Source organism: Phlebotomus papatasi, chromosome 2 (genome assembly GCF_024763615.1).
Source record: "Phlebotomus papatasi isolate M1 chromosome 2, Ppap_2.1, whole genome shotgun sequence".
Classification (NCBI taxonomy): domain Eukaryota; kingdom Metazoa; phylum Arthropoda; class Insecta; order Diptera; family Psychodidae; genus Phlebotomus; species Phlebotomus papatasi.
The window spans coordinates 59,014,560-59,035,927 of NC_077223.1; the positions used below are offsets into that span (position 1 = coordinate 59,014,560).

General features: G+C 31.6%; 1 protein-coding gene across 2 annotated transcripts in view; it reads right to left on the reverse strand.

The window, feature by feature from the left end:
- LOC129801913 (thyrotroph embryonic factor) overlaps window positions 1-21,368 on the reverse strand; it is a 135,582-nt gene that overhangs the window by 95,132 nt on the left and 19,082 nt on the right. Inside the window, exon 2 of one of the 2 annotated variants that reach the window (XM_055847363.1) lies at window positions 6,499-6,549. The exons of the other annotated variant lie outside the window; for it this stretch is intronic. Within the exon in view, the coding sequence (XP_055703338.1) occupies window positions 6,499-6,549 (51 nt within the window). The remainder of the gene's footprint in view (window positions 1-6,498; window positions 6,550-21,368) is intronic. 2 annotated transcript variants of the gene reach the window in all.

Here is a 21,368-nt window from a genome sequence, read left to right on the forward strand (position 1 = left end):
CCCATCATCACCCTATCGTCTGTATAAGATGCAATTAGAATAAATTCCTTGTAACTTTTCCGTGAAATTCTTAGAGATAATCAAAAGGAAAAGCCAACATTTTGGCATCATTAGCTGGTAAATCATCGTAAAATGAAGATTTATCATGTCTTCGTCAGATTTTGGCACTGAACCTTGTGACAAACTCAGCACTTCCTCATCACAATTGACCATGAGGGCAATTCTAGCGGTAATTGGGATACCTTCCGGTCGCATATGCTTAAAGAAATCATCCCCAGGAAACCTTCACCACTTTCAATTCTGGAACTTTTGTTAAGACAGATTTTTTTTAATGCTTTCCGGCCAATTAACCATGACGTCTCCTCTATCAATGCGTTTCTTGCGTGCCACTATTTTTGGGACGGTGTTTTGACTTCTAACTATAAATACTTCGCCCACATGACCATGTGATTGACTCAGGATCACGTCACCTGCTCGATATTTTGGCAATTAGTGCTTCTTTTTTTCTGCTCTTTCCTTCCGAAAAGAAAATTCTCTCTGGCGAGCAAAAATTGTAACGTCCGACGACGTCATTGCACGAGACTCAATCGACAAGTTTTTCTTTTTCTTTTGCTCTCATCAAAAGCTTCGCAAAAATCTATTGGACTTGCGAGATGGGTTCTATTCTTAGTCGTCATGTGATGGAGATGTGTTGTGCATCTAGAGAAAATTCCACTCTGTGTGACTCACAATAAATTATGCCAAAAATTGTGCCTCCACTTCTGTAGGGGGTGTGTGATGTATTGAACGATTCTTGAGTGACATGGTAAAGTATCGCACACAGAATTGCAGAAAATTCACATTGGACATCAATTTCAAAGAAAACAATCTTGATGCAATAAAGATGGATTTTAGAAACCTAGAATTTAAATAGTTAAATAACAACAAAATTCTGCTCTAGCATCTATCAAACACTGAAACAGTATGTAAGGGAAGGATTTCAGGCTTCGCACATACTCTGTCTTCAAACACTTCATATTTTCCCATATTCTTTTAATGAATCTGACCTGACCTATTTTTTTCAGCAAATGTGTGACTTAAAACCCGATAATAAAAAAAGCGATAGATAGGTCCGATACATTTAAGGAATATGGAAAAAATATTAAATGTTCTAAGCCAGAATATGTGCAGCAAAGCTTGAAAGCCTTCCCCTGGTTGAAACTAAAGAAAAACAATGATTAACACGAAATAGTCACCGTGGATAATTCAAACGAATAGTCCAATGATCATGCAGAAACTTTAAAACCTGATCTATCTGGCTAGAACTCAAGAGCAATAGCGTCAAAAAAGAACAAACAGTTGTATGAGTAAACTTTTGAAGCTACTTGCAAAAAAGGTCTTTGCAGTAGAGTGGAAAATTTTAATAATTTATCACATTATTTCACATTTTAATAATTCCAACAATAAAAGTGCCTCCCGAAGCTCTGGGAGATTTTATTATAAAATTTCCACAGGTTATACCCCATCTAATTTTATTTGTGTCAAAAATCATCCAGAAACGACTGATTTTTCACAACAATTTGTTACATATAGTTTAATTGTGTCTGGGTTTTTTTTTTATGGGAGAGCATGGAAAAATGAGTTTGACGAAAGAATCGACACCATTGTAATGAAATATCATCACGTAAAAAGTAAATTGTCTAATTCCAAACCCAATGAGACGAAATACAAGAAGCCTTAACAAGCTTAGTGTAACTGAGATTCTTTATAAGGCAATATCACTTAGTAATAAAAAATTTGGGATACGGGGCTTGCAAATTTTATTATGAACCTAACTTTGAGGAGTTTAAGGATAAAGAACTAAGTTCTGCAACTTTTTACCCTTGATTTTAATCTGGATTTTTTTCATCAGAACCTTGTGATAAATAATAAAACTAAATAAAATCTTTAATTGATCAAAGGACAAATTAAATCAATTATTTCAACCAGCGGAACAGGTTTAAGACAAAGTTGGTAACACTAGTAAAAATAAAAGGATCAAATCGATTCAAATTTGATCCTTTTGTAAAGGATGGATCATATTTCGAGCTCTGAATGTACATTTATCATAATAGAACATGTTAATTTGATCCATCCTTTGCAAAAGGATCAATTTGATCCTTTTATTTCTACGAGTGAATAAGTCTAGACTTGCATATTATATAGGCGAATGCATATTATATAGGCTGTTTGAAGAAGTCTTGTCCCTAAAAATGAACTCAATCTCAAGAACTTCGGCTTCTCCTAGAACTGCAAAAGCTGTGGTTACAAATAAATAATAAGTCTTTGTCTGATCGTAAAGCAACACAGCATTTAAGACCTGTTTCTCAAGATAAAGAAAAAAATCTTCATCTCGAAATACTAAAAGAAACTACAAGTGGAACTTTGGACTTGGGGTATTTTAGAGAATTCCACACTTTTTTGCACCCAACGATTTTTGTCTAACTAAGAGAACTCAAGTATCTCTTTCATTGCTCAAAGTCCAAAGAGACAGTAATATATGTAAAACCTTCTATTTTTATCAATATTCAATATTCAATTAAAGGCCTCTACACACTATGAGAAATATCTTTAAAAAATGCCTTTTTAAAAAAAATTTCCCATATCCTTGTAGGCAGAAACGTCATATTTTTTTAAAAAGGCCAATTTTTGACGAAAATTGCTTCTAGTGTGTAGACATTACATTGCATGATTTTGATCAAATTTAATCAGTTTAATTCAAAGAGAAATCGGTAAACATAAAAATTACGAAGTCAAAAAGGATCATAGCGGAAGCTCGACTTTTTTTAATTACACATCATTAAATAACTTTCTTTAATGAAAAATATAATATATTTTTCATATAATTTAGAGCTTATTATTTAAGTCACGAGTTTAAGATTTTCGTAAAGCATAGGGCTCCACCCCTTTATTGTAAAATTGTTTTCAATTCTTCTAAGGGAAAATGGGACACCTTTGAATGTGAGGCAGCTTTGAAATTGTGATTTTTCACATATTTTTAAATAACATTGAGCCTTATCATAATATTATTTAGCTGCACAAACAGATTGAGAGACTAAACTGGATTATAATATGGCTCAGTTCCATTTATACATAGGTAAAATATCCCAATTTCAAAGCTGCCCCACTTCTCCCTACTCATTTTATAGCCTTGTTTTACATTCAAATTAACAATAAATGGATTATTCTGGTGATTTATTAAGGATATGCAGAGGTATAGATACGTAGCGCGATTATTGATACTGTAAAATAATTTAAGAGAAGTGACAAAGAAGTGGTATTGTTTCGTTTGGCAAAAAAGCTTTCAAAAAAGTTTAGGTGTTTGAAACTGGCCCACCTTCCTCTATTTTTTTTAAGTAAGAAATTTTCAAAATTTTCTAAAGCATAGTTTCTGCTGAAAACATAATTTGAAATTGTAAATTTCAATAATTATTTTTTCAATTCAAAATTCAAAAATTAATAAATTAAACTATTATGGATGAATAATGCATCTATTTTAAAATTGATTGAAAAAGATATCGTATATAAAAAAGTATGTTTTTTCTTTCACAAAATCTGGAAAAAGGATAAGAATAGAGGCCACACAATAAAAGTACAGCTACTTTATATTTTTTAAGTCTTCCAGACAATTTCCGCTAAAAATGTTTTATTTTCATTTTCACCTTATTTTTCCGTTCTCAAAAACCATGATTTTTAAGTAATGTAGGGTAAGTGTGCCAAATTTCGGCATAGTTGCATGCAAGCATCGAAGTCTCATGTTTGAAATGTAATATTTTAAATACAAAATGATTTTTTTTATTCTTTCTTCTGAAATAGTGTTGCTGGAAACCTTTTAAAGAGTTTACCGTCTTTATTTACTCTAAAATCATTCTTAATACATTTTAAAATGAATGAAAAATATAGACATAGCTGTGGTGCCCTATTTCGGCCACCTTCATTCACATAGTTCCTTGCCTTTCGGTAATTCTTCCAATGCCTTTTTCACGTCATCTCGTTTGTCGGAGCTACATTTTTTGTTATTCTTTTGCATTGTATAATCTCTAGAGTACGTAAAATCTAAAAGCTCATTGAAATTCGAGTAATAAAAAAGGTGGCCGAAATTGCAAGTTGGCCGGAATTTGGCACACTTACCCTAAGGCTTTTATGCTCCCAACATATTCTGTCTCACAACACCTTACATTTTTCCCACATTCATTTAATGAATCTGACCTAATAACAATTACCAGTCTTAAATAAACACATTTTCTGAAAAATAGGTCAGATTCTTTAAAAAAACATGGGAAGAATATAAAATGTTTGAAGCCAGAGTATGTACGAAGCCTGAAAACCTCTATTTCGAAAAATAGTCTGTATTAGGTGAGTTTAATGTAATGTAATGTACACTCTTCAATAATTCCCTTTAAAGAATTAAGATCTCTAAAGTGTTTTTTAACCACTATGTTAGATATTCTTATTATTGAATGTAATTAGAAGTCTAGAAAAAAATTTGCCAAGTCTGAACCGATATTAACCGGTTTAAGATATAAGAGTTAAAGCGTGTCAAAGGAATTATAAATTGAAAAGGCAAATAATGTAAGTGCTAAGAGGTAGGAAAACATAGTTTATTCTATGTCTATGTGCTAAATTCAAATAAAATGAATTAACAATAAGATAACTAACACATTTTCAAACTCTATGCACTTTATTTTTTCTAAAAATTAAAAAAAAATCTTCATGTAATAAAAAGCTTTTAAAAGACAATAACGGGGTGAACTTCGAAGTATTAAACGTTGTAACCAAGTGAACACCAAAAGAAACTATGTCATTTTTAAACAAATTAGTGTATATTTACGATTAATTTTAAAAAATACATTAAATTAAATACTAAACTAAATGTAAACATGGGTGTGTGTAACTGTGTTATCACACTTGCACATTAAAATTTTAATATGATTCACATTAATTGTCGTTGGTGAGAGTCCAAATGTGTAATTTGTGTGTTTGAATCATTTTATATTCAAAATTTGATATAAATTGATTTATAGCATTAATGCGATTTTCTCTTTAATTTTTTAATGTGAAAAATATTTATGCTTTAGGTAAATTTAAACTTATTTTTGCAGGCTAAGTCCACTTATTTGTCAATAAATAGAAAAACTCCAAATATTAAGTGACTCAAAGACACAAATAACATATTTGGACGCTCACAAGCGACAATTAATGTGAATCACATTAAAATTTTAATGTGCAAGTGTGATACCGCCGTAATGTTCTTCTAACTGTATCCAGATCAATAAAAGTGAAACACGAATAAAACCAATCCAATGTGATCAAAATGGTTCAAGGTTCTTCGAAAATCTTGGAGGCATGATTCTCAAAAAAAAATCCTCTTATCGGCCAAGAAATTGGGCGTCTCTGTGGGCTATGACGCCATGAATTTTTTTCTCGATACCGAGGTAAGAATAAATCACTTTTCACACCCTCCACTTCATCAATGTTCAAGCTCACGAGGTGTAAACGGCGAGATTTCAGACATTGGAAGAATTTTCAATGCGATAAAAAGCACACACATACTTTGAAATGACCTTTTTGGACACTGGTCAGAGTTTCTTTTGGTTTAAGTTGTTGGGTTTTTTTATTGCGGTGATTCAGTGAGGAAATCCCTGATCTGAGACTTTAATCAAAGATTGATAATTTTTTTAAATATATGAAAAAGGTGAATGTTCATTTGGGATAGACTTTGCGACGCTAGAGGGAGTTATCAAAATGTAGGTCTATAACCAAAGAAAGTTATTTTTGATATTTTAAAGGAATAATACCATCTGGAAATGACATGGTAATTTCTCTTCAATATAAGTTTCCGTTTCCTTCTCGAAATGCCTTCTCTTGTGGCTTTATTGACCAATTTGTATGCATTTATTTGAGTTTTATGATGCCATTCCAACCACCGAAGATGTCCATCCTCAATCATCTTAACTTCCTTTTTGGCCCCTATCTTTGGCACCCAATGCAGTGTACCATATTGCCCAAGACGCCTAACTTCTCTATGTCCTACACAGTGATGCACGCGCCCAACAATTCAGATGGATTTGTTCGTGATGGGCTCTTGAACGGTGGCCAACAAATTGCTCAATGCTATGTGGAACATCATGGTATTTTGAAGACACGACACAAGAAGAAGAAGAAGTCAATAGAGAAGGAAAATATTCGGGTGAAAATATAAAGTAGATAATAGTCCCAAATCTCTCTATTCTCAAAACTTAAACATTGTAAGGTTCCCAAGTTAATTATCAATTCATTCACGCTTGAAGCTAGATTAATGGCTTTTAATACATTCATTGAATTTTATTGTATAGTAGCTCAATTGGTCCGACAGCCTGGCACAAACCAAACACAAGACCATCCTCTCATATAGCATTATTTTTAGTTAATGATGGAAAAGTTAATGAAGATGGTAGGTATATCACTATAAAACAGAAACTGAATTATTTTATACTGTACTTGAACTACTGCGGCTACTGAATATGCAAGCAGTGTCGATACTCTCAAGTTCTAAAAGAAGAAAAAAGAAAAGAAAGAGAAAAGACAAATAAAAATAAAACCAACATAAAGAGAGAAAAAAAACTGAATTGAAAACAAAAATGAAACAGACACACACACACAACAACATTGTCTTTTGTGAATTAAAAAAGAGAGAAAAATTAATTCGAGAGAAGAATAATAAAATTTGAGAATGACAAAAAAGTAAATAAAATAGCTGCTATATAGAGAGGATGAAATAACTATTACTTTGTATTGAAATTTTCGAGATGATTATTGTAGGAAAATTAGGGTCAACTTTATATTAAAATTTTCAGCATAAATTTGTATTCTCACGAAAACATGTTGAGGGGTTTCAAACTTGAAGAAATATCTGTGAAGGAAACAAATATGCTAAATCATCTTTATTATAAAGATATATAATTAAAAAAAAATGTTCGACTTCATCAATCAGATTCGACTAAGAATTTGCTCCTTTAGTTGAAATATTGTATTATAAATCAGGTTAAGGGGTTACATGGGTCTCTCAGGTAAAAAAATAGGCCTTTTTTCTGATAATAATTTATTGTGTCGAAAATATTTTAGAAATTCCAACTTTTGGTATATGAAAGAGTAAATTTAGAACAAAATTTAAGAAAAAAAAAATTTGAAAATTCGACCGTTGGTAGCTGATTTTCGGAACTATTCCTCAAAAAACAGACCTTGCGGTAGGCAGGATTTCTTCCAGTAGGTTTATCAGAAATCAAAAAACCAAATATACTCTGTTATAGGATTAGTTGGACCCCTGGATGAACGAAGGATTTAAAAAAAAAAGAACAAAATTTGGGTTTTTGGCAAAAGTTTGTATAAAATATATCAATTTTACCCTATTTTTCAACACATTTTGTATTGTAAAAATTGTTATGATTAAAGGAAGTGCAAATCCTGCATTCAAACAGTACATAATACTTCTTAAAACAAGTGTGTAAAATTTCAGAAAGATCAGTTCAGTAGACTCTGAGTAATCTTACCATACTCGTAATCGTAATCTTAATACCCCATTGTAAAACGGTGTTTTGAGAAAAATGCGGTTAAAGTTTTACAACAATATGCGCGCGCGGGCGGAATGCATAACTAAAACTGCTCTATCTCTGAGAGTTTTACTCCGATTGACTTGAAATTTTCAGGAAATATTTCTCAAATGTTATGCCATAAAATAAAAAAAATTAAAAAAAAATGATTTTTTTGACCAGAGAGACCCATGTAACCCCTTAATGTAATGTAGAGGTATGCGAAGATATTTAGAATATACACAGTATCGAAGTTATTGACCAGAAGAATTAAAAATAATGATTTTTTTCTATAATTGAATCAAATATTTTTAATTATATAATACATAAGAAATGTAAACTTATATTTATAAAATTTAAGAGCTTAAACTATTTTTTAAAACCCAAAACATTCCCGTTGTTAAACGATAGTGTTAAACAAACAAAAAATATACCATAATGACCCAAAATTCTATACAATTCTGATAAAACAGGGCATTTTTTATTATTGAAAGAACTAATATTAAATAAATATAGAATTATAATTGTAAAAAATATTGAAAATGTGATTTTATCACAAATTTTTCTACTAGGGTAAATGTGCCAAATTTCGGCATAGTTGGATGCAACCGCAAAGTCTCAAGTTTGAAATGTAATATCATTAATAGAAATTGATTTTTTTACTTAAGGAGTGTTGCTTCGAACCTTGCAGACAGTTTATCGTCTTTATTTACTCTGAAAATCATTCTTAATACATTTTAAAATGAATGAAAATGTAGACATAGCTTTGGTGCCCTATTTCGGCCACCTTCATTCTCATAGTTCCTTGCCCTTTAGGAATTCTTCCAATGCCTTTTTCACGTCATCCTGTTTGTTGAAGCTCCATTTTTTGTTATTCTTTTGCATTGTATAATCTCTAGAGTATGTATAAACTAAAAATTCATGGAAATTCGAGGAACAAAAAAGGTGGCCGAAATTGCAAACTGACCGGAATTTGGCACACTTACCCTATTCCTATTAAGGTTCCGCAAAAAATGTTGGGATTTTTCTAGGTCATCTAGGTCATCTTGTAAGCGAAATTTCTAGACATTTTTTTATTGAAACAACATCATAAATACTAATAACATCAAATTTTCCCAGATCTACAAAATAAAAATAATTTTAACCCCTCGGCATCTAAACAAATATACGCACACGAGTAAACCATTACGAAAATGCAATGTAAGTGCAGAAATAGTGAGTAAATAGATAATTATTGTGGATTGTGATTGTGGTCCATTATTGCATGTCCCCAATGAATAATTGCTATCGTTATACAGCAAATATTCCAATTGAGCCGCCAAAGCATTTCCGTTTCAATGTGGTGGTTCTCTATTACATTGAAAATATATTTAACAAAGTATAAATTGACTTCACCACATTTTAAATCAGAAGATTCAACTGACAATTCAGTGCAAGTTAATTCAAAGAGACAACCACTCTATGGCTTATAATTGAGCCAAAAACCACGTGAAAATGTTTTCCACAAATATAAATATCACAATTAATGAACTGAAAATAGTTACCAATCGACAATTCGGATAGTCAAGTCTTTGAGAAAGAGGAGAATTTAGTCTACGAGAATACATATTATGTTAATTTATAGAATGTTTTGGAATGTGAGTCATTTCATTCAGAGAATTCTCGAAATTACTGAACAAAATTATTTATCCAATGCGAATTAGTACTAATTTAAAGAGGAATTTTGCAGCAAGAAAATATGAAATATTGTAATATTGGAAGCTAATCTGATAGAGTCAAACAATAATAGTTAAGCATTATATTTGCGTAAATATAATATCTTCAAGTTCATAAAATATTTGAGTTGGTTTGTTTTCTTTTATTGTCTCTAGGGGAATGTAGGCAGCCTTCGCACGTTTTTTCGTGCTTCATATTCAGGATTTTTTTCTGACTAAACTGTAAAATGGGCAATAAATTGCACTACACCAAAAAAATCTGTGATCCTTTAGGTTTCTATGCATGCCTAGTCCACTATCACAGAATTGTTGGTTTTTCCTGGATAGGAAAATGAAAAAAATATGACGATTTGTGCGATTCTTGCCCCCGGGGCCAGCGTTCACACGATGGGGGGTTTGGGTTCGTCATTGCTTTTTTTCTCGAAATAAATTTTATCCACAATTAAGAATTATTTGCCTACGGTTATACTGTACCCCCGTGAACCCGCGGAAACTATCACTGCACTAAAAGAAGATCTTTAAAACACTTTTTTCCACATTTTCTGGAGCACTGTTTTTTCTTCCAAATAAATATCGAAAATCGACTAAACTGTCAAAATTAATCGTCTGGTCAGCTGGAATCGCCGGAACATTGTAGAGGTTATGTTAATATTGTTTTGTTTTCCTAAAGGTTGCATAAATTATATTAAGAAAGGTGATAAGCTTCTGTGTTTTTCAGAGTGTTCGAGTAACACTCGCTTTGTGAGTAAAATGTTTGGTTTTCCTAATTCTTATTGCAAATGTTTAAAGTGGCTCATAATTTTTTCGATATCTTTTAGCATGGTAGCAGTTTAGTTAGTAGTTAGTGACATTGAGTCCCAGGCTAATGGTGAGCATGTTCACACGGTTCACACTGTGAATAAACGTCGTCTCATGGAGATGGGCAGGAAACTACACGCCTGTCGAAGAGGAAATGTCCAGGATTGTCTCCCTGTGGCTTATGAGGCTTTAGTGAAGTTATGGTTTTCAATCTGAAGTTGCCGGATGCATATGCGAATGCTCACACATTCAGTGTTTGAAACCACACACAGTGTAGTACTTGCGAATTTTCCGGCACCGTGAAAATAATTTCCCTCCGATGCAAAAAGTCATTACGTAAATATCATCTCTAGTATACTCTTCATCCACTGTGTAAGTGATTTTTTTTAGAAATGAGTTTAAATATGAGAAATCAAATGAAATATGTGCCATTAAAATTACCCATTTTGGGTCAATTTTCTATTTGTGATCCTAGCACCTAGGAAAGAAGGGCTTGGCTGCCTATTTTTACAATGAAGATAAGGTTCATAATTACTTAACTTATGGCTAAGAAATTCGGAACCAACTCTTTGGAAATAAAGAGAAAATTCACATCGTTTGAAAGCACACACGTGCGAAGCCTGCCTACATTCCCCTAACTTTTGAAATCTTTCTGAAGACCTTTACGCATTGGAAACAATTTTCTTGAAAAATTGTTTTTTTGAAGGAAATTGGCTGTAGTTTTCAGGGATGCTGAAAATGTCTTTAATTTTTTTGGAACTGAATTATTTTTAGTTTCAAAACTTTTGTTTAAAGAAAATATTTTTTTAGTGTGCTCTCTAAAAACTATTATATTATTATAACACGTCAGTGTTGTCACTAATTTGACAATAAAATACAATATTTGAAATTTCAATTAATGAAGCATAATATATCAATAGAAATTCTATTTGAATAAGTGTATTTATAATAATCCACGAGACTATAAGTATTTTCTGCATTTAAACAATACTAAAAAAATACAATTATCTAAAATATTATGAAAATAAATCAATTATTTCTGATTTTGATTGCAAAAACTAAATTTAGTTATGCTACGCCTCATTATAAACTACGCCCATATGTGCTTTTTGTTTATAATTGCTTTTATTTTCATTCACAACCTTACGAAATTTTTGAAATGATAAGCAGAGGTACGAGTTTAAAGAGAGGAAAGGTTAAAGAGAGGAGTTCAAATATCATACCCTACATGAAACTGAAACTGTCAATAAGTGTGTAATTTAGTCATGATCCTAAAAAATAGTAATTTTTAGTATTGCAAATATTTACTAGACGTTCTGATAAAATTGAACTGATAAAATTATACGGGTTGCTTAACTGTTTTGGTATTTCATCTGTGTTAAAAATTGAAGAATAGTTAACTATAAGTGAGACTTAAAGCTAAGCCTTCCTGTAATAATATTTTTGCAACAAAAAACAGGCATAAATCAACCTACAAAATTAAACTACGACACCAATAGTCTGACTACATATTTCTGCAACATTTTAGATCTCTGGGATTGCTCAAGAACGTTTCGTGCATTTTTTTTTTATTTTTGGATATGTTTCAGAAATTATCTAGGCGAACATTTCGTCCATATACAAAAATACCGCTGAATCATTCCTAATAACGATTTTTCAAAGTCAAAGCTTAAATAGGCTCTAAAAACGTATTTCTCAACCGAATCAGGTCATGTTTAGGCTCGTTAAAAAGGTCTTTGAATTTATTTCAAATCTTAACCATTTCCAATCGGTTAGGAACCGGTGAGCAACATTTGTCGGAAAATCAAGTGTATTACTCCTAATAGCTAATTTGGGTGATCTTCTGAGCTATTTATAAATCGGTTTAAATCGATTGTCAATTGGTATATTGTAAATTAAACGAATTTGCTTTTGCTGTATATAATAGTATCCCAAGGCGCAAGTTCAAATATTTCGCAAAGCATGGGTCCCTTTTCAGCTCCTCTTCAAATGTATTTAATTTTTTTATGGATTGACACTATTGGAATCATGCTGTAAATTTTAATTCTTAAGACTTAAGCCATGCAAATTTCTATCAGATTGACATGAAATTAAAATATTAGTGTTCTTTCGAATCTTCTAAAAATCATATAAAATTATCTAATATTATATTACATCTACCACAGAATATTGCGTGATATGTTTTTATGTCCCATAAAAAAAAACTAAATATGTTTCAAAAACTTTTTGTTCCACTTGTCCCAGCTTAAGAATTAAACATTGTAGATATATTGGACAAAACCTCCCGATAGATTCACTACTGACATGGTATAAAAGCCTTTCGGTCTCAAAAAGTTCTTAGTAAATTTATTTGCTTTAATTTCGTCTTAAAAATATATTTCAGTAAAAATAAAGTAGAGTAATTAGAGATTAGCAAAGTAGAAGAAACTGGAGCAATAGTAAACACGGAGTAGTTTACGGACGAGACCTACATGAATTTATAGATACTATAAGGATCCTTGTTCACTGAAGTAATGGTCAACACGAATAACGATTCGTGTTTACTACTGCCCCAGTCTACCCTAATTCAATTTAAAAATCAGCTTTTTGTGCATTTTTCTAAAATTTGAATAAGGATTCTAAAAAAGTAACATAAATGTTAAAATGTTGTCCTGTCATGTAAACAGTCCATTACATAAAACATTACGTATGTGTATTTTAGTTAGAGTTATATTCTAGTATCAAATACAAAGTAAAAAAAAATTAGTAAACATAGAACTAAAAGGCAGAATAGACTCTTTTGAAAGGATGCAATAGGATATATCATTCAGAAATCATTGAATAAATTACCACTCAGCACAAAGCTCTCAGATATTCATTAGGCTTTTTTACATTTTGATGGGGTGATATGTACCAAAAAGCTCTTGCAAAAATTTGCATATTCCAAATAGTGTGGTAGAAAAAGGCCTCTATCCGAAAAATGGTGTGTGAAGAGACATGAAAAATTCACCCTTAACTTTTTTTTTGTGCCATGTCTCATGGATTGCCTATGCAAATGAATGAGCCGCAACATGTGTGTGGATTATATTAAAACGTCTGTTTAATTAAAATCAAAACACGAGGAATATGCACATGTACAGTGTCAAGATTGATAGGATCAATTATCTTATGCGTGTTGCAAGAATGTGGTGAAAGATACAAACTTAAGTTGATTCACTGCTAGTTGCACTTATTTAAGGATTTTGCATTTGGAAAATGCACCAGATATATCTTTTGTCTTCATTCACATATCCAATTATAATTTTGAACGAGAAAACAACAAGAAGCTATTTTAGGGGATTAATGTTGATACTAGGAAGAAGTTTTCTTGGATTGAATCCATGTGGGAGGGCAATTTGTTAATACTTTTACTAAAATTATACCATAATGTTTTTGTAGAAAAGGATTAAACTGAGGAAAGTATGTACATCTAATTGGAATAACTCCAGTAATTATATATTCTCTACAATATGTTCATTGCAATTTGGCTTTCAAAATTGTCACACAAAGTTCACTAACAACATGAAGTTTTTTTTTTAATAGGACATTAGAATACTTTGCTAAATTACATGATAAATGTATGATACAAGAATCATGGACAATAATTGTAACTCATTTATGAATGATTTAAGCGCAAACAGCTGACACATTTATCCATTCACGAAGTAAGAAGAAGGAGTAAGCTTTCTGTTCTGTCTGGTCTAAAGTTAAAATTTAATTTTTGATTTATTACAATCATGAGAGAAAATGTATATTAACGAGATGCAAAACGGATGGCATGAGAATGTCAGATTATGTGAGAGAATTCTAAGTTCTGTCTCAAAAGATCTTTTCTCAAATTTAATATTCACAATTCGTCAAAATAGATGGTCAGTAAGACAGTCTTTTTTAAGTGTCGAAAGAGTATTCTCAATTGAAGGTGTATACGCGATAATTTAGAAATATGCCAAAATAACTCGAGGAAGATTTTCTTTAAAAGATATGAAAGATAGATAGATAGAAGGATAGATAAGTGATAAACAAAACCCATCATGAACTAAAGTCGAAATTTTTCCTTGTTTGGATCTTCTGTAACATGCCTAAAAATCAATAAAAAAAAAACAATATTCCTTAACGAAATTGCATAAAAAGAAATGTCGAAGTGAAAAAGATTTTTCAAAATCTTCAAAATTATCAGCAGAATATTTTGTCCAATACCATTGTAGTGGGAACCCCTGAAGCTTCGTACAAAAAATTATGTCCAAGTTTCAAGATTTTTTATCGAATGCCACACAAGACGAATCAGTTATACCACTGTGTCAAAAAATCTCTTACTTATTAAGTTGATAGTACCACTTCACAAAATCACTGGAAATCCTTGAATTTTCCTTCACAGGAAAATGAAAATTTAGTGGCAATTTTTGCAAAGCTACCCCAAATCTACGTAGAGGGAGATGTGACTACATTGAGCTGTAGGGCTACATTATTATACGATTTTTTCTCACATTTCTAATGGAAACTGGGTTTTAATCTAAATAAATAAATTTAAGGACCAGCTTCATTAAAAATAGGCGAAAAAGTCATATAACAATCTAACCCTACATCTCAAAGTAGCCCCACTTCCCACTATGCCTTATTTTCACCATAAATACTACATCCGAATACAAAAATTTGCAGAATAGATAGAAATTTCAGCCACATGCTGGAACTGTTTATAAGAGGTACCACGCATTTTAAAATATATTTTTTAATGCTATTTATCACAAAAATTACACATTCATTTAAATTTACAACATTGTGTATTTCTATTTACACTATAATGCCCAATAACAATGCACAATAGTTTTTATTGTGTAAACAATTTTTGAAATTTGATCAGTCATTTTATCCAGTCTCATATGCAATTTCGGAAATATGTTTACAAATCATAATTTATTGGGATTTGGGCATAATAAAGCGTGTCCACGTTAAGATTGTACCAAATGATTTGATATTTTTATCAAATATATTATATTATATTATATTATCAAATATTATTTTGGTGAAACTCTCATCAAATTCTGTTCAGTTTTTACAAAAAAAATCCTGGAATCAATTACGCGGACCTTGGAAAACTCACAAATACCTCACGCCAGACCGTCCGGAGGGTGATTCTTCGATTCCTCGACAGTAAAACCTTTGCCCAGAAACTTGAATGTGGAAAAAATCGGGGTATTGGAGATCGAGATTTGGAGAAAAAAAAGATCATGCAGTAAAAGAACAATCCTTCGACATCTGTGAGGGATATGGCTAAAAAACTTAAATTTTCTCCCAGTCTTGTGAAAAAAAAATCAAACACGAGCTCGAAAGCTCCACGATAAGATGATGTCTGGCTTTAGTGGGTGCATCTGGCGATCTGCTCATGTGGACGTCAAAGCAAGGCGTTCTTCATGCAGGGCAACATGAACTCGTCAATTTACATCACGGAGTGACTCCAAAAACGCCTGTTGCCTTTGTACAGATGCCATGACATATCCCCGATCTTCTAGCCAGATTTGGCGTCGTTCCATTACTCAAAAGCAACCAAAGAATGGTACGAGGAGAACGACGTTCGTTATGTACCCAAGGAGATGAATCCGCCAAACACTCCAAATCTCCGTGCAGTTGAAACATATTGGGCTATTATCAAATACGATCTGAAGAAGAAGCCTAAACACGGCGAGAGCATCGAGGACTTCCAAGAAAAAATGGAATGAAACAACCTAGAACCGCGGTGATGATTTTATACAGACTTTAATGAGAGGACTTATGAAGAAGATTCGAGATTTCGCTAATCAAATACTTGAATAAAAAAACTAATATATCTAATAAATCTAACAACAATTAAAGTTTCAAAAAATATTTTTCTTTTTTTTATATTGTGTAGTTTTTATTTTTAAATCATTTCTCTTGGGAACAATTTTGTCGTGGACACGCTTTAGCATGTAAAACTATAATAAAACCATACACTGAGAGAAATCCGAAAAAGTTAAAATAACATTCCGGTCTAAATATTATGCTTCTTAGGTGTATTTGGGGTTAAAGTTACCCTTTTTCATGTTAATTTTACCCTTAAAAGGTTTAAAATTAACATTAAAAAATGTTGATATATTTTTACACCTAAAAAGTGTTAAAATTGTGAGCAAAAAAAGTTAATCGCACACCCGTTTTCTTCTCAGTGTAATAATCGTATTGCCAAAAATGCCAAAAAAAAAACACAAAGTTGTGTATTTGTCGAAAAAATATAAATTACAAAACCTTATTTAAAACAATTAATGACTACAAAAATAGTTGAAAATTTTAAAGTTTATAGTGGCACGGCTTTGTGGTTTTTTGTAGGTTTTATAATTATTTTCATAGTCTAAAAAAAACTGTAATTCTTTAATATTCACACCTGCAATGTGTAATTTTCAAGCAAAGTATCAGACTCACGAAAGTAAACAATTTCATGTAAGTTTCTCAATTATAACTTGCTACTACTACTTCTAAGAGTATTATCAATGAAAGACAATATGACCCAAGAACTTTCCCAAGATAGCAAATATATATATAAATTAACAATTAGATAATAAATACTTTTTTCAAATTTTTCCCAGTTGTAAGTTGTATCGCAAAATATAGTAAATCCAATATGAGTCTCAATCTCGCGTAATATCATGACACAAATACGTGAAATGCATTGAAGGAAAGAATGAAATATTTTTGACGATGATAAAAATCATTCTTCAACTTCCCTATCACTTTTCAAACAGTTCTCGTCAATTTTATTTTGTTTTTTTTCTTCTTTTTTTTTAACTGACTAAGTCACAACACTTGAGTCTCAAAGTACGGGAAAGTTCATTTACGGGATCGTGACAGACAAAAAGCCGTGTCGATCAATTGACAATCCATGAGATATTTATGACGCGTGATTGTAAATTTATCAAACAACCCGAAATAACTGGGATGGGCAATTGAAATGGTGCCCTAAGTAGACGTTTTTGTCTTCTTTTCTGTCGATTTTCTTCTTGGAAAATTCTCTCGATAAACACAAAATGTTTGCCAGACAATCAACGAAGAAATTTAGGACAATTTCAAATAACTTTGCTAGCGAATTGTCCTATTGTTCTCTATCAACTTTAAACTGGTCGACGAGGGAATTTCATGAAAGTAAAAAAAAAGACACATTGTCTTCCATTCTCCTTGAAGTAGAAAAATTTGCGCCAATTAGTCAGAAGTATTCTATTTCCTACGCAAATTCCCTGGGAAATTCTGACGTCACAGAGATCCATCATCTCTTCATCATCAAAGACTGACACAAATATAAATTTCTAAACGAAAGGAAATATGAAAAATTCTGACACAGAACTTGAAACACGGAATTTCAGAAATTACCGCGGAAAATTAGTGCATGATTTTGGTAAAATGCGTGACTGAGAAGATTTGCTGAAATTCAGACAATTTGTTGTGAAATACCAAAGCTTGAAAATTATGCGTAATGTGGGCTCGATATGTAAGATTTAAACTCATTCACAAGTATTCTCATCTCTTGAACAGCAAAACCTACATAATGTAAATGTCGAAAGTCTGAAAAGCTATTCTAATATTCATTTATTAAGCTATAAAAATTTAATCAATTCCTATTATAAGGTAAAATTAAAAAAAAAATATAGTAAAAGAGTCGAAAATTGGAAAATTTCTAAAAAGTGACTAGACAAAATTTCTTAATTAAACCTAATACAGACCCGATACCACAAATAAGATAATTTAACCCTCTAACGGTTAAGACCGCCTCCAGGCGGTCTTCACAAAAATCACATTTACAGCGACAATAAAGGTTTTATTTATTTAAAAATGCTATAGTGTCCTCGGTAATAGTCTTATAAAAATTTCTTGAAAGTTTGAACTCATTTTGACTCTTCGTTTTGTTGCTATTCCCAGTTTTGTGTGACAGGTCAGAGAAAAAGCTACAAAAAATATTAGTGCAAAAAAACTCATTTCCAATTTCCATAAAAAGACCGATTTAAAGTTATCTGACTAAAATAAATTTATTTTTTACTGAAAGATATATCATTCTACTTTGTATATTTTATTTAAAAAAAATTGAAAAAACTAAAAATGTGAATTTTAGAAGCAAATAGAGTTTCAAAAATTTTTTTATATTTTCTCACCTATCGCCTAAACTAAAAAAGATACTGAAGAATGGATGGTTTTTTCGACATTATTGGATAATAATTATCCTAGAAAACATGGTTTTAGAACTTTTTCTCGCATATTAAAGAAAACACCGTTAGAGGGTTAATACCTTCTACAAAAACATTTACTTCATTTGGGAATAAAAAATCATGCAGCAACTCTTAAATACGACTTTTTGTATATTTTTCTCAACTTGTTCAACATTATGTTTTAATCTTGAACTTAAAGTCTACTGAAAGTATAACAAGTTGTTGGGGAAGATTTCCAGCACATTCAAAGCATTGAGTAAATTTAGCTATATCACTTCTAGATTCAAACCAAGATATAAAGACAGATTTATAATGTTCAAAAGTAATTATAGCACAAAATAATTTGTGAGTTTATCTTCTTGAGCTAAAAGGTAAATGCGAACGACCTTTGAAATTGAGAAATTTGTTAAATTAATTAAATCACAGAAAGCAGTTTCTTTACTAAAATATTGATAAAAAAGGAAAAAAAGAAAGAAAGAAAAAACGCTATTCGAAAATTCTCGGTTATGAGGGAAGGGGGGGGGATGATTACGGTAGACCAAAAGTCGATATGTCGTACCGTTTGAGCATGGAACTGTTAATAGATTAAAAATTGTGCACATTTTTATTTCTTTTTTTACTGCTCGAATTCAAAGAGTTATGAACACCAGTTTGAACACCAATAAAAAGGAATTAATAAAAACCGTGTTATTTGTTTATTCTATCTAAAGCTCCATTAGTCACTTCATCATCATAATAATACACCCCACATTCAGTTAATTTTAATTAAATTTAAATATTTATTTGCTCATTCTTTTTCGTAATCTGCCGAATGGTTTTTAATACCATAAACAAATATTTTCATATTCAAAGCAAAATTTCCATTGAAAATTATGAAACTTTTGATTGAAATGAGATTTTTGCCACTATATATAAAACAATGAAAATTCTCACAAAAGCTTGAAATCTGATGTTCATGAAATTACTAAAGAATAACAAAAGTGAGATTAACTGAATCCGAAATTGGGTTTGATATTCGGAGATTGAGTATAATTGGACGTGGGCATTGAGACAATTCCGAGATTGGAGCATCTCTTGGTGTGTCACTTCGAAGCAGTTGCTAACTCAACACTGAGAAAAGTTGGTCGTCATTCCGTCGTGTCCCGCTTATGAAATATGGAAGCTCAATTAGATAGGATGCTCTAATGGATTTGGTCACGAAATGCCTTCGAATGGAGGTGAGCACCATACTCAAGAGATTCACCAAATTTTACCACATGTCTTCCACAGAACCTTCCCCTCGATTCCTAATCTCTAAAGAAATTGATAAAGACAGACACTGAGAATTAAACCATTTCTCAGCCTCTTTTGGTGTTCAATCGAGGATGTGTGATTAATTAAGGATACTCCTGGGCAATAAATCGTGTCTAACTTTGGATAAAGAGAGTTCAATCCTTGAGAAGGAGAACAGCAAGTTCTTGTGAAAATATCGTGTGGTGATCCAATCTCTTGATTAATTAAAGTGTTTCATATGACTGACTCTACAGAAAATGGCAAATTTATTAAAATGACAATATTTAGATCATATATACTTTCTCGGCCTTGTCTGTCTTGCAAGTGATATTATCGCAAATCAACATTGCAACACCATTGCTACACTTTAACCATTCTAGTCTGTAGTTTGGGTAAATAATTTGCAACATCTAATCCATCAACAAACTTTTGAGACTTTCAAAGAAAATAATATTCAAAGATAAGGGAATTTTTTCGCTATAATCAACCTACTTAGAACTTGATACAATTTCAAATATCAAAACTGTAAGTGCAGCATAATAGCATCAACCCCAAGAACATCGATATGTTTTCGAGGATTTTAGAGTAATTTATAGTGCATGTAAATTCTAATCAGTATCGAAAATTTTTCATCCGATATATTATACCATAGCAATTGTTCAACGTAATGAATCTTTTTACTAGGATACTTGTTAAATATGTAATTGTATATGTCTATTTTATATTGCTTATTGTAGACTCCAAACGAAACTTTTTCCTTTTTTACACTTATTTTATGTTACACAAATTTATTTTATGTGTACACAAATTTTTGTATTGTAGGTTCTTTTTTTAACAAGTTTAAAGTGCATTAAAACTTTAACATGATAGTTTCTGGGACTTATAATTTTATTAGGGGAAAGTGGTCTGCCTTTGAACGTAAAATGATGTTCAAAATTTGAGATTTTTTTCAGAGTAAACTACAAAAGGAGTTTTACTTTGCACTACACCAAAAAATTCTCTTGTTCATTAAGCTTCTATGCTTACCCCATTCAGGACCGCAAGTCCTCAGTTTTTCCTTGTGAGGAACTTGAAAATGTGATGTCGATATATTCAAAGGCAGCCTGCATGGTCTGCCTTTGAATGTGGTTAGGCAGCCTTTGAATCTTAATCTTTCACTGAGAATATTAGGTCTGTAACATTAAACGGCCCATAATTGATTAGCATGAACCCTAATGCACTCAATAAAACAATCACTGTAGTCAAAAGTCATTATACAACAACATTTTTTACATTTTTCTGAAGCACTGTTTTTCACTTGAAAATTTGTAATAAAACGCAATTGAAGTTGACAATTGTCAGTTTGAAACATCCTGGCCGGAGCAAGATAGCATGTTATAAGTATTTGTATGACATTCGTCGGACCAAAGTAGAAGTTCTATTCTGCTCCCGGACAGGAAGCTGTCAGATGTTTCAATGTATGTAAAGAGAGGATTCAAAGGCACACATCACTCAGAAAAGAGCTCTGTGGAAACAGCTCTTAATTTAGTTCTTGAAACAAGAACGGGCATTTGTGTGTTGGGTTAAAGACTATTTTACTTGAAGTAAAGCATTTATTTTAGAATATGCTTTGGCTCAAGTACGTACAGTCTTTGAATTTTCACAGATGGAAAAAATAGTCTCTAGAAGAATTTTAAGTACTGAGAAGGGCTTGGAGCAAAGCATATCGAGTTTTGATTTCAGTATCAGATTTTCTCTGCTGTATTGCAACAAAATTGACGTACACTCATAATGAAAAA